Raw genomic sequence first — 14,337 nt, forward strand, 5'->3', positions numbered from 1 at the left:
GGCTGGGCAGGGCAGCCATGGGGGCTTCTCCGGCGGCTCCCCCCACCCAGGGAGAGGCAGGCACAGCCAGAGCGCAGAAGAACCTGCAGCCACCCAGCTGTGCCTGTCTCCCCGTGGCTGATCTGAATCTCCAAATCTCTCCAAATTTCCAATTGATTCAGAAGCTTCAGATTGAATTTGGAGCTTTTAATGGGTCTCCGGATTTGATTCAGATTGAGAGATTTGGCAGCTGAATTGAATCAGCGACTGAAGCTTTGCACAGCCCTACTAAGCAGCAGTCCTGCAGAAAAGGACCTGGAGGTTACAGTGGACAGTAAACTGGATATGAGTCAACATTGTTCCCTTGTTGCCAGGAAGGCTAATGACATATTGAGCTGCAGTAGTAGGAGCGTTGTCAACAGATCGAGAGTAATTATTCCCCTCTGTTCTGCCACTGTTGAGGCCACATCTGGAGTGCTGTGTCCAGTTTTGCTTCTCCCACTAGAGAAAGGATGTGGACAAGTTGGAAAGAGTCTAGCAGAGGGCAGTGAAAATGGTTCAGGGACTGGGGCACATGACTTCTGAGAAAAGGCTGATGGAACTGGACTTACTTAGTCTGCAGAAGAGACGACTGCTGGGGGATTTGATAGCAGTCTTCAACTACATGAAGGGGGGTTCCAAAGAGGATGGAGCTGGACTGTTCTCACTGGTGGCAGATGACGGAACAAGAAGCGACGGTCTCTAGTTGCACCAAGGGAGGTTTGGGTTGGATATTAGGAAAAACTTTCTCACTAGGAAGGTAGTAAAACACTGGAACAGGTTACCTGGAGAGGTGGTGGAATTCCCATTCTTGGAGGCTTTTAAGACCTGATTCCACAAAGCTCTGGCTGGAATGATGTAATTGGGGATGGTCCTGCTATGAGCAGGGGGTTGGACTAGATGACCTCCTGAGGTCCCTTCCAACCCTAACTTTCTATGATTCTATGAACAGCATGAAGTAATAATAACAACAGAATACTTATATGAAGTGTTTGTTATTAATTAGAGGAGGGGCTGAAATGGCACAATCTCACGTATCTCCTGCAGTGTGCATTCCAATTGATAAATGAAGGACAATGGGATTATTTTGCAACAGGCGTTAGATTTTCAGGCACAAAACAAATGCAACAGAATGTCTGGTGCTAACCATTTATGTATTTAGAGATGTAAAATGAGGAACAGAAATTAATTTAACAGTAGGTCCTGAGGTCAGAGGAGAGTTTCTGGATAGTAGTATCACTGTAAAAGCTTTCCGTCATGGGTGAGAGTTTTGGAGCACCCACTTGGAACTATTCTAGTATTGCATCATTGAAACATGCTACAAACTGGCCCCTGCTAATCAAAACTGCTCTGTGTGTTTGGGAGGTGACCCAGCCTTGCTGCTTTAGAGAGCCATGCAAGCTAATAACTGACACCTGGGCAGCGCACATTAAAGTTGTCCACTGTCTTGCATTTGATGCCAATGTCAGAAAAATGTAATTTTAAACCAAGCCAACTAGGCAAAACTGTTTGAAGTCATGTCCACTGCTAGTTTAAACAAACAGAATTTAATTGAATTAGTTGAATAATATTCTTCCTGGCCCTGATGTCTGGTTTCAGAAGTTAAGGAATGGTAATATAAGAAATTACAGAAAACCACTGAAATATGAGCAATTAGTGCATTTTAATATGGCTCCTGTCCTGAAATATCTTCATTAATGCTCCCATCAAGTGTTAGCAATAAAAGAAAGTATCCGCTGAGCACGCTGTACTCCTCCATAAACAGCCATGCACATAATCTGCTCTACTGTAGGAGAGTATCTAAATAATTTCTAAAAACAGCACACAAATGTAAGTTTTCTCCCATTTCTCATATAACTTTTGAATAAAAAAGCTATGATCTTGTGCCTTTATTACGGTGAAGATTAATTTTGTATAGTCTGTGTGAGATGGCATGAAGTTGTGTGTAAATACAGATACATATGTAGCAGAAAAAGACCCCAGGTGGTTAGAAGGAACACTTTCAAAGGATGTCAGTGTAGACATGAAAAGCCTGAGAAAACTACCCCACTTTTTTCAACAAGAAGTTTTGAAAAATGCCTCTGTGTATGTTGAGCTGACTATTGGAACAATCTTATGGACTGATTTGTCCATTAACAGAATAACCAAGAACAGTATTAACCAATACTCATTATTTCTAGTTCTCTGCTAGCAATTTATTAGCGACTCTGATATACAAATAAATATAAATTTCCATTTATTAATGGCTGTGTTAAATGATTGTTATCATTCTATATCTCCTGGATGTATATTAGGTGTGTGTCATTTTCCTTATAGAGAATACTCTCAATAGATCCGCTTATTGAATTTAAATGTCAAAACTTTTTATTGGGAGGAGGAACCAGTGCAACATCTCATGTAATTACTCTTTACATTTTAAAATCAAAATTGTCTTCTGTATTATTTGAAATCCTGATTTCAGAAAATCTTAGTTTTAAATCAAACAAACTAGGCAGAAAGTGTTGATGGACAAACAATTATACCCATTTAAAGGGGTGAAAGAATTGACTGTGGTTCATCTAAATTTACTGTAACTGTTTCATCTCCATACTCCTATGCCGCACTAAGTGAAGTTAAACCTGGGCAGCTTGCCCCTTAATTAAAGTGTTAAGTTGCCACAAAGTAACTTAATTTGCTACATGGTAGGAGCAGACAGACTAAGCATTTATAATAAATCAGCTGATGTGCTCACGAGTGGTAATTTCTGTATAACTCTGTTTAAGTCAGTCCTAATATTTTGGTCTTTCATCTCCTTATGAATTTATAAGAAAAATATTTTGGACTTTTGTCTCCTAATGTATTTATAAGAAAAATGTCCAAAAAAGCCCTTTAAAAACTGGTCATGTTACTTTGAACCATTCAGTATTTTGTTAGTACAGTAAAATAGCTTGCATCTAGGTATAATACTTATTTTCTGGCTGGGGTGAAGGAATGTGGAAGGTTACCCTTGAAATAATACTTGGGTTCTGTTTATGTAAGAGGTATGTAAGAGGTTGTTGTCATACAATTTCAGCTGTCGTCCTTTGTGAGGGTGTTCAGTGGTCGCCTGTTTAGAAGCAGAAACCTGGGGCCAAATTCAGTGAAAATGTGTCCTGTATGTCAGATCTGCATTTGATCTGCTGTCTGGTTAGTGCACAGCATCATTTCACAGAGTCTGTTCTTAATGTCCATGTGTTAAATTAAGGGTCTAGAATTTCTGATGACTTACCTTTTGTTACAGCCATATGGACATCTATATAGGCACAGAAATAATAAAATATAGTTTCTTTATGTTCAGTTGCCAACACTTTTATTTCATTGGAACTTTATCACTTTCATTTCCAGACGCTATTATAAAGAAACTGATGGTCTGAAACTTGATGTTGGAGTGTACATGAAGGCTTTAGAGGTATTTTATAGCATGAATTATGCTTACTTGCTCTATGCACCTTGTTAAAAAATAACTGGTATAACTATAAGTTCTTTTCTATAATTATTCATCCTGGGGAAAGGAAATTTCCACAAATTAAACTTAGTTGCTTCAGACTAAGGATGTCTGGTTATTTTTCCTTGTTCCCCTATATTGTGTATCTAAAAGTTCCAGCATGAACTTAGATAGTATTGGGTTTGTGTATGTTAAGGCAAGACTGTTGAAAAAGGAGTCAACGCTAAAAGCTCCAATAGAAGAATAAAATGAGAAATGGGTTTGAAATAATTATAGTGATGGCGGCACTTAGCTATCCCACCCAATTTTGGGGGTTGCTATAAGCAAGTCTTGGCATTATGACTACAGCATTGGCCTTAACACCCAAAAGCAAGACACTTAAGTGAATGCCTAAGTTTAAGCATGCCACTAATCACATGAATCATAGTAGGATTACTTGTATGGAAGACAGGCATGTGGTTAAAGCATTGCAGGATTGGAACCTAACAGGAAGGCAGGCTAAGTGTCGAGATGCGGGGGGACTCACTCATGTCTGTGTAGCTTTTGAGTTTGCCCACCCATAATAGACGAGACAGGCTTCCTGTTAGCTAGAAAAGTTTTATTTTTTAAAGCATGGGTACGTAACCCCAGCTGAACAAGCTTTCAAGCCCAAACCAAATCTATGAACCTTTAAAAAGAGGTGAAGTGGGTCAAAAAACTGTTAAACCTTGACATTTGGTTTCAATCACAAACTCAGACACGGGGCCGGGGGCAGCCTGTGTACTCCTGACTCTGCCCTCGGTGCCTGCTGCGACACTTGGGGGGCAGGGAGGGGGAGGGAAAGTGGCAACGGCGGGCACTACCTTGTGTACCCAGTGCCCACACCGCTCGCCCGCATGCCTGCATTGTTGGGGGTGGGGGGCAGCTGGGCTCTGGCAGCCGTCCTCAGAGTTTCTTCCTCCCCTTTCCCTTCCCCACTCTTTCTTTTTTTCTAGGGACCTACCAAATTCATGGCAGAAGTGGAGTGTATGGCAACACCTTTAATCTTGCAGGTTCCCCCACGTGTGCCGCCCCCCCCCCCCCCCCCCGCCACTGATTTGTGGAGGGGTTGTGCTTGCAGCTTGCTCCTGGTGGGCAGGGAGGCGAAAACTGCAGTTTTAAACTTGGCGCCATTTTTGTCTTCCCACCACTGGTTGACCGAGGGGCCTGACAGCCCTGTTGCTTGCTGCTGACCAGCAAAGAGGCAAAAAAGGCACCATGTTATAAACCATGGTTTTCACTTCCCTGATGAATTGAGAACAAGGTACAGTTCCTGTGGACTGTAAGCAGGGCGGGCTGGCTGGGGGTGGAGAGAGCTGTCTGCCTTGGGGAGGTGGCGCTTGTAGCAGGGGAGCTTGTGTGCGGGCAGGCGTGGAAGACCTGTACCCTCTCAGATTGGGAGCCTTCACTGCTTGGGGTAGGGGATGCCTCCCTTTCTGGAGCCCACTGGCCACAGTGGCAAACTCCACTGGCATTAACCCTGCTAGGTTTCCATGCCAGGAGTGCTGGGGCAGCTGGCAGCCTGCCTGCCCGGTGGCACAGCATCGTGGCTTGGGCACTCGGGAAGCAATGCAGCGGGCAGGCAGAGCCATGTGCGCTCTGGCTGTTGCTGCCCCTGCCCACCCCTGGGGCCAGCTGCCGAGCAGGGCACAGCTGAGCAGGGCATGAGCCCCCCGGTCCCAGCCCCTTCCACCCTCCGACTCACGATATCCACAGCAGAGCCCAGCCCCATCACTTCCCCCTGCCTCTGCTGCCAGCCTGGGGTTGCTTGCTAAATGGGGATAAAACTATGTAACAACCTCCCTCGTTCCCCCGCAGCAACTGCAGGTGTTTCCCTCATGAATCATCAGGGAAGCAAAAACCACGGTTTTAAACATGGTGCTGATTTTGCCTCTCTGCTGGTCAGCAGCATGCAGCGGAGCTGCCGGAGCCCCTCAGCCCATCAGCAACAGGGATTCAAAAATGGTGTAAAGTTTAAAACTGCAGTTTTTGCCTCCCTGCGAATCAGGAGCAAGCTGCAAGCGTGACCCCTCCACCAATCAGCAGCAGAGGGGCACACGGGGGAACCTGCAAGATTAACTGTTCTGCCAGGAAATTGGTAGGTCCCTATCTTTTTCCTTTTTTCTCTTTCTTTCTCTCTCTCCTTGTTTTCTTCTTCTGTTCTCTGTCCTCTTTTCTTTTTTTTTCTTTCTTTTTGCTTTCTTTCTTTCTTTTTCTTTTTTCTCTCCTCTTTCCCTCTTCTTTTTCTTTCTTTTCTTTTTTCTCTCTCCTTTTTTCTATTTCTTCTCTTCTCTCTCCTTTTTCTTTCTCTTTCTCTCCTTTTTACTCTTGTCTTTTTTCTCTCTCTTTTTTCCTTTTTCTTTTCTTGTCTTTCTTTTTCTCTATCTTCTCTTTTTCTCTTTCCCTCTTTCTCTTCTTTTTCTCTCTCTCATCACAACATGCTTAACAAAAAAAGAATACACAACAAGAAAGGTAATATATGAAGTTTTATTTATTGTCATCAGGTTTCTAAATATAATTTAGAAAACCTGATTTTTACTGTAATAAAAAAAAAGCAACATTTATTATTAAATATATTAATATGCAGCGTGCCCTGCCATGTATCCTCCACCCCGATTTTGTTTTTCTGGCATGCCGGCACCTGGCACCTTACAAGGTAGACACCGTGATTTTTTCAGCACTCCAACCAAAGTGTTGTCTACCTTTGCTCTAGATGTTTCAGGAGTATATTCCTCCTTACAGAAAGCAATCGCCCTTCTGCTAGTCATCTTCATCTACTAATCTATTGCATTACTTAAGGGCATCAATCAATAATCACATACATTTTATACCATCTCCTGAGGTTGTGGGGTTGAACAAATCCTTTTCTAATATGCAGTCCTATTTCTGTCCTTTATTTTTCAGTATGCCTGCGATATTCAAGCCGAGGTAGTGGGAAAGCCATCAAAAATGTTTTTCCAGTCAGCCTTAGCAGAAATGGGAGTTGAACCTCAGCAGGTAAGAGTCCTTGTTCAATAATCATTGGATTTGCTGTTCAGTTATTGGCACTGGTTCCTTATTTTTCATTGAACCTAATAGAGGGATTGATGGAACATGGACCCCAGGTTTGGGCCCACACTGTCGTGTTCAGCGGCTGTTCCACGATGTTACATTGCATGTTGCAGGGAAGTATTCACATCACCTAGAAATTTGTTCTCATGAAATTTTAAAAAAATCTAACAAGTAGTGTTTAAAAATAATTTATGGGACAAAAATATACCTTCCCCCCAAACTATTTTTGCTAACTAGAGAGGAACCTGACCAGATTGTGGTGACCTGCTGGGTATCTTTTGCCCACTAAGTAATACAGCCTTATAGTATCACAATGGAGGAAATTCAGCCCCTGGAATGGGCAGCAACATATTTCAAAATTGTTTCTGTGTTGTTGTTTTTTTTGGTGTGATCCTTTTTGCTTTTCTTTTATTTCCTCCTTGCTACATTCCTTTTCCTGCCTTTGCCCTGTATCATATTCTTCAAGTGTCCCTCTTTTCCCCATTTTCTCCTGCTCTTCTTCCCTTTCCTCACCCCCTCATTTCCTTTTCTCTGCCAGATGATAGTATTTCAGTAGGAAGGGAGAGACTCTTGGCCTTGCAAGCAAAATTAAACTGTGAAAATCATTTTCTTGTTACTGAATTACCACAGATGTTTGTCAGAAAAATCAGATATGTTCCTGCATTTGTTGTATCTGTATTCTGCACAATTAAGTCTATACCTAACCATACTTGATAGTGGTTGCTTTTTGTAACATATCTTTTTTTAATCTCATAATTTCTCACACTAGTATGTGAATATTCTGCTAGATTACCATTACCAGTAGAAGAATCCCTCACACAGCATACAAACAAATGTATTGATATAGCTATTGAAATATGGCCCCCAGAGGTAACCTTTTTTTTCCTATCCAAACTATTGATACCTGGTTGCTGTTTAGTGTTTAGTCTTGCATGTTGCTTGTTACATTTTGGCATACATGAATAGCTGTATAGTCTTACATTGTGAGTTCCTTTAGTTTTTGGTTAAAGGAGAAAAATGCACGTGAGAAAAGCCTTAGATGCGTATTTTGTGTAAGATACTTTGTCATACTGACTTCACAAAATGACAGCTGCCCCAGATGACTGGCAAGTTAAAGGTCCAGCATGATGGAAACAGCCATATTTTTATTATTATTATATATGTATAGTACTTGAAAAACTACACACGCCACGTTGCTCTGGAAGCTTAGAAGTAAGATATAGAAAAATAAGAAACACTTGCTTTTTAAAAAAATGTCCTCTTATGTTATGTTTGGGCTCCTGGTGCTCTCCAGAAACCATCCTTGGTAGTGTGCTATCTCCAGATTATTAGGATGGCCCATTTTTTCCCTCTGTAATTCTATAGATGTGCTTGGGTTCTCTTTATCGATTGGTTATGCCACATGCAGCCTTAGGATGAATATGGAATGAATAACACACATCTGTGCATTATAAAGTAATTATTCCATCCAAACGTTTTGGTGACATCATAAACAACAAGAGTTAAATTGCAGCAGTTTGTGTGGTCCCTAGAACTTAGAGGTGAAATAATAGTTCTGTAATTCAGCATGCATTTGACTTTTTTCTCTCTCTCCATCCTATAATAAAGTAAGACTTACCAAGCCATCCGAATCCATCCCCCTCCTAGCGCAGGATGGTTCTTCATCTTAGGCATTTTGTCCAGGCTGGTTTTAAATACAGGGTCTTCATAAAGTCCTTGTGCACTTGTAAATTTTAATAACTTAGGTTGTAGGTATGATTGAAACAATCTGTAAACGGCGTTTAAAAGCAAATTTAGTAATGTTTTAGGACATCTGGAGTACACAATGATAGACTTCATAAATAATAACAAATTTATTCTTAAATAAGATGGAGCTTCATGCCACTACGCTCTGAATGTACAACAGTTCCTAAATGATGTTTTTCCAGAGAAGTGGATAGGCAGAGGTAGACCAATTGCTTGGCCACCCTATTCACCTGACCTGTCACCGTTGTACTTCTTATGGGGACGTGTTAAAAGTGTAGTTTACTTGTCAAACCCACGTTCTTTGGTGGAACTTAGGGCTAGGATTGCCAATGCAATTAGTGTAGTAACTCAAGAGCAACTGAGAAACGTTTTCAAGGAGTTGGAAAATCGGATTGAGGATTGTATCATGATGGATGGTGGTTATGTTCAAGTCTAGCATTGTGTACTCTAGTTGTCCTTAAACTTTAATAAATTTGCTTTTAAATGCCTTTTACAGATTGTTTCTATCGTATCTACAATTTAAGCTATTAAAGTTTAAAAGTGCACAAGGACTTTATGAAGACCCTGTATACCAAGCAGCAGGGTTCCTACCAGTACACTAAGGAGAATATTCACAGCCTAATTGATCTCCCTGTCAGGAAGCTTTTCCTGGGATTCAGCCTAAAGTTTCCCTTTCAAACATCACCTAATTACACCTAATTTTGCCCCGTGGATCACACCAAAATGTTTCTCTCCCTCCTTGAGGTCTTTAGTTATTTGTAGATTGTTACTTTATCTCTTTGCAGTTTGTCTCTTAAAGATATACAGGTTTCACTCTTGTAATCTATTATAATGCAGTCTCTCACCACACTAACTATTTGTGGTGGTGCACTCTTTCCTGTCAATATCTTTCTTATGCCACAGTAGCTAGACCTGAGCACCATATTTCAGGTACAGCTACACCAGTTATTCATCCATCTGTTAATCCTGCTTGCAACACCAGTGTACCAAAAAGCCATTTTAGAAAAAAATGGTATTTGAGGAAAAAGTGGCTATCAAAAGAGCTCAGCCCGAATTCTGGTAAATAGGAAAGCAAAAAGAAACAGCTCTTGGACTAAGTTCAGAAAGAAAGAGATCTTTTTTGGCTGTTTTCTTTCTTTGCTGTTTCTGCAAAATAGGGTTACCCAGTCTTTTCCTGTGAAATCTTAACCGGGCTGCTGTTGTCCTTGACTTTTGCCAGACTCGTAGAATATTGAGAGCATTCTGAAATGGCTTTAGGATTGCCAGGAGTTCATCAGTTTGTGATGTTACATTTCTGTATGTCGGTTGCCTTCAGAAACTGGGGAATAGTATGCGTCAGTAGCCTTGTTTCTGAGAACAAAGTTCAGGCAAATGACTGACTTCCATTAGCAAGCTGGCACAAGCTTTCTCATTTCAGGCCTAATTCACTGTTCATTAGAGTCAATGGAAAGGCTTCCATTGACTTCACTTGGCTTTGTATCAGGCCCCGAATAGTAGAAAAATAAACAGTGTGTACTACATAGCCCATGCATTCTGCATTCAGCAAATTTTCATAATCAGGTTAGTGACTATATTATTTTTTAATTTGGTTAACGTATACTGTGTTGAAAAATGTTGTCAATAAGTATATATATATTTCCAAAATAAAAATATAGGGCATTTGGTCTTTTATAGTTGGTATCCTATATACATGTATGGAGAGAAATTGTCCTACATAGGAGAAAGATTATATTATAGATAGCACTAATAGTGTCCCCTGTGTTAAGAGTCATTTGACACTTTTCACTATAGAAAAAAGTTTATGCTTTTGTAATCAAAAACTGATAAATACATATGTACAAGGGGACTAAATAGTGGCAGTGTGGACAACTTTAACTGACATGTCCCAAAGAACTTGACCTTGTAACCCTCATAGACTTTCCACATATTTTTTAGATGCGTTGTGTGCATACAGTAAAAGACCCAGTTCATGCAGTACTTTTGGCTTCTTAATTACCTTTCATGTCATATTTTTCTGTGTCCTGACCATGGTCTACATCTCTACTCATGATAGCAAAATAAGGACCAGCCTAATTGCTTATGTCTTTATTTGTGAGCATTTTATAATTTATTCTACTTTTGGCTTGCATTTAAAAGTCATAGCAGCAGTTTCACACAATCATTAAATCACTGTAGATGAGCTACGTTGTATAAAACATATTACAATTTTATATTACCTTATTTTTAATGAAAATATCTTTTTAAAATAAAGCTGTCTCACTACAGTAATGCCAGACACAGGCAAAGCTTAAATTTCTCAAGCTGCTTTAATCAATAAAGTTATCACCAGTCATTTCCCTTGATAACAGCTTCTTACTGAGACCCTGACTGCCTTCTACTGCTGAGATGTTTTCAGCCTGCACTTGGAATAGAAGGAACTCCCTAAAGTCCAATTTTCATTTTAACCTTTCCTCAGTGGCCTAGAAATAACAGATTGCTGGTATTACTTTAATAGATTAGAAATTTAAACCTCTTAGAGGTAACCAGATTCTTCTTATGATTCAGCAATACGACAAAGAATAACATACCTTAAAGGTTACTGAAATACCTAATTCATATGTTTTAAGGCTGCTGTAACAGTGGATGATTTTTACAGCTTTACAATAAAACCTAAATAATGTTAAGGTTCCAGTATTTTTATATAACCATTAAAAGTTCTATCCATAGCAAAGTGTTCTGTTTTAATGGGAATTATGGTGGGTCAGACCAGAGTGCATAAACTACTGGTACTTAGCAACAAATTTTCAAGTCTGTTACCTACAAATCACAAGTGTGACTCAGTGGGGCATAAATGCACAGGGAGGTCACACCAGGAGTAAGAAGGGGTGCTTATTTCTGTATTTGGCATTCCACTTCAGTCATTTGGGAATGGGGGCAGGAGACTTTCAGTGGAACAAATAGGGGTTAAGTGACCAAGTGAACTTTCGAGTTTCAACTCCCATTGAAAGCTTATTCAAACCTAACTACCCTTGGGGCTCTTAGAGTATTTCTTTCTGTCTCATCTGCCTTGGTGTATAATTTCTTCCAGGTCAGAGTCCATATCTGACACCCTTTGTATGTCTGATGTCTGCTCAGACAATTGGTCCCAAATATAAACATCATTAAAAATAAAAGGAGGTCTTAAAGCCTATAAAGTTATCTATCAGATTGAGGGAGGAGGAGTAGAGTAAATACAACAAGTTTCTCTTGCAAAGGATTTTAATATATCAGTTAAGACTTTACTTATAAACTGTTGTTGCTGTGTATCCCAGTCATTTTTAACAAGATTAGGGCTTTTAAGCTTGTGGTGGAAATCTGCTTATGCATAAATACTTGTTTATTCTAGGAGGTTTCACCACATTAAATATTCTACAGAAATTAACATAGTTATTACTGTGGCATCTCATTCATTTGCTCCTCCTTGCTCTTCAGATTTTCATATTACTATATGTGAGCTTGGGAATAATTATCATATTGTAACATCAAAATTATTTATAGATAGGTAGATAGATGTGAAGAGAGTTTAGATTAGTCATTTATTTTTTAGATATCTAATTTCTTCTCCTTTAAAATACTTTTCTGTAAATTTACTGCTTGTTTGGCAACACTAGAAGTGTAAAACTCTGCTCAGAGAAGCTATAGTGAAAGCAAGTACCCATCTACCCCCTACTATAAGCTTAACTAGTAGTGACTACTTTTGCAGGTGAGAGGATATTTTAGTCCATACGTTCTTTTTGTTCTCTGCCTATCTCTTGAAACTGCCAAAAAAATTCCCAGTTGTGATGGCCAAACATTTGAACACCAGGAGTTAAATTGTAGTCCCAATTCATTCCTTATAAATTCCCAAGCTGCCATCTCATGGTAACTGTTTCTGGTCATTACTGATCTAAACTGGGTTTGAACCAGCACCTCAGCTGTAAAAAGCTATGACTTGTAGTATATATTTTATTTTATTTTTATTTTATTTTTTTATATTTGGCTAATCATCTTGAGCTGTCCAGCTGTAGTGAAATTTTAAAGACTTTTTTAAAGAAATATAAAATACATCTATAACCTCTTTCTTCTGTAGACTCAGCTTAAAACTCAGGAGGTATTTTGATAGTTTTAGTACATTTCTGTTGATTAAAGAAAATAATTTCCATACTCTAATTGAACACAGGAATGGCTTGTGTTCCCTGTGTAAAATGTGAGCACAAACTGGGATCTTCTAATTCTTGCTTTCAGTGGGTATGTGACCTTTCCGTTTTATATCTCTCTCTCTCTCTTCTTACCATATTGCAGTCAGAGAGGAAGTTAAACCTAGGTTTGACAGGTAGAGTTTTTTTATTTCCCTTGACAGTACACCTCTTGACCTCTATCTTCTTGCCAATGATTTTTTAAATCCTAAATGATTTGGGAATAATTGCTCCTCCTTTAGTGATTATTGCCCTTCACCGATAGTAAATCTGTGAAATCCCCAAGGGTTGGAGTACATTTTTGTATGCGTATGCCACAAGCTGGTCTGGATAGGCATCACTGCTCATGCGCAGCTGCAGTTTCAGAGCTGACTGTCTTCTTGCATGAAAACTTGTCTATACAGAATATAATACACTGCTGGTGAGCACGTTTCTCAGCTAGCACTTGGATCTCTCAGTAAACCAACATGGTGGTTTCTCTTTTGCAAACTCTTGCAGGCCTGCAAAAACTAGAGAGATTGTGTTGCCTTCTGAACTCATGTTCTCTAATGGGACCAAAGTCTCAGGCTACACAGTCAGCTGCCCTGGAGGAAGGGAAGTTCTTCCATATCCTACAGGTGCTCGGGCCAGAGCAGAAGAATCCTGCTGACATACACAAGAGAATGGGAGCCCGATCTCATTATCTGCCTTCACTAACTGGATCCTCCCTCCTTTCTCTTCCCCTGGCAGGAGCCAAGGATTGACCTTAGGCACAAATAGTCCTGGGGAACAGGACTATTTGTGAGTAGAGAAGAGTTTAATGAAGGGGCTAAATTAAAGGCCCCTGAAGCCCATGTCCATGGCTGAGAGATGATTTCAGGAGAAACTGGGGGCTCTGTTCTTGCCCCTTTTCTCAACTGCATGTGTAGCTCTGTGTGTATATGGCAGAGCTGTTAGCCAGTTGGATAGGGCTGTTTGACTCCCTGGCATTTTCCCTGGTGACACTGTAGAAGGGTATTCCCCTTCCTACCATAAGGTAGCCACTTCCTTCGTCCTGATGCCCTTCCTTGATACTTCACTGCTGGTGAGAAAGCATGGAGGCTCAAACTGCAACTTGCTGTTAAAGGGGTGTCACCAGCTTGCCCTTTATGATTTTACAGTGTCCTGTGGGCATACAACTTGGCCACAATATAGGATTCAGCAGACACTGTTGCTTACTGAGGACTTGGCCTCTGTTTTCCATCTGAATCAACAGATGTTGCATCTTAAAAGGCAGATTTAAATATCAATGAAGGGGTGACAGAACAACCCTCAACTTAGTCCTTGGTATTGAAGTGTGTACACTATGTGAAGTCTACTGGTGTAGAAGACCTGGAGGAAGCTGCAGCCCTGTCCCTTAGCACAGTATGGTTAGTTAAGGGTGAAGAAGTATCACTTCTGCCCTGAGTACTAAGTGGTCATGAAATCTGAATTTCACAAGAGAGTCCTGTCCCATATTGCACAAGCCATTCAAAGGATCAAAATCTTGTAGGCAAAGAACTTAGCAACATGGCATATTATAATATGGTCATGTGACTGACAATGCAGTCAGGATAAGGTATTTTCAGTCATGGTTCAACACAAGACGGTACCATAGTTCATTAAAGCAAGGTGTGATATGACTATGTTCTACATCAAAATAAGCTGCTTTTACTTAGAAGTGATTTTTGCCTCTGTACAGCATTGGCGAAACTGGTGCTGGGATACTAAACACAGTTCTAGTGTCAGCATCTTAAAAGGATGTGAAAATGCTGGAGATGTGGAAAGAAACCTGATGACCAATGTTAAGGCTAGAGAAAATGCTTTATGCTGAAAGAACCATGGAGAAAC

General features: G+C 40.2%; 1 protein-coding gene across 1 annotated transcript in view; it reads left to right on the forward strand.

Moving 5' to 3' along the window:
* The window catches only part of LHPP (phospholysine phosphohistidine inorganic pyrophosphate phosphatase), a gene marked incomplete at its 5' end in the record, with an annotated part of 179,937 nt that overhangs the window by 40,653 nt on the left and 124,947 nt on the right, over window positions 1–14,337 (forward strand). Inside the window, 2 exons of the mRNA XM_019502175.1 lie at window positions 3,382–3,445; window positions 6,404–6,496. Coding sequence (XP_019357720.1) covers window positions 3,382–3,445; window positions 6,404–6,496 — 157 coding nt within the window. The remainder of the gene's footprint in view (window positions 1–3,381; window positions 3,446–6,403; window positions 6,497–14,337) is intronic.

Source organism: Gavialis gangeticus, unplaced genomic scaffold (assembly GCF_001723915.1).
Source record: "Gavialis gangeticus isolate Ggan-Ray unplaced genomic scaffold, GavGan_comp1, whole genome shotgun sequence".
NCBI classification, from domain to species: domain Eukaryota; kingdom Metazoa; phylum Chordata; order Crocodylia; family Gavialidae; genus Gavialis; species Gavialis gangeticus.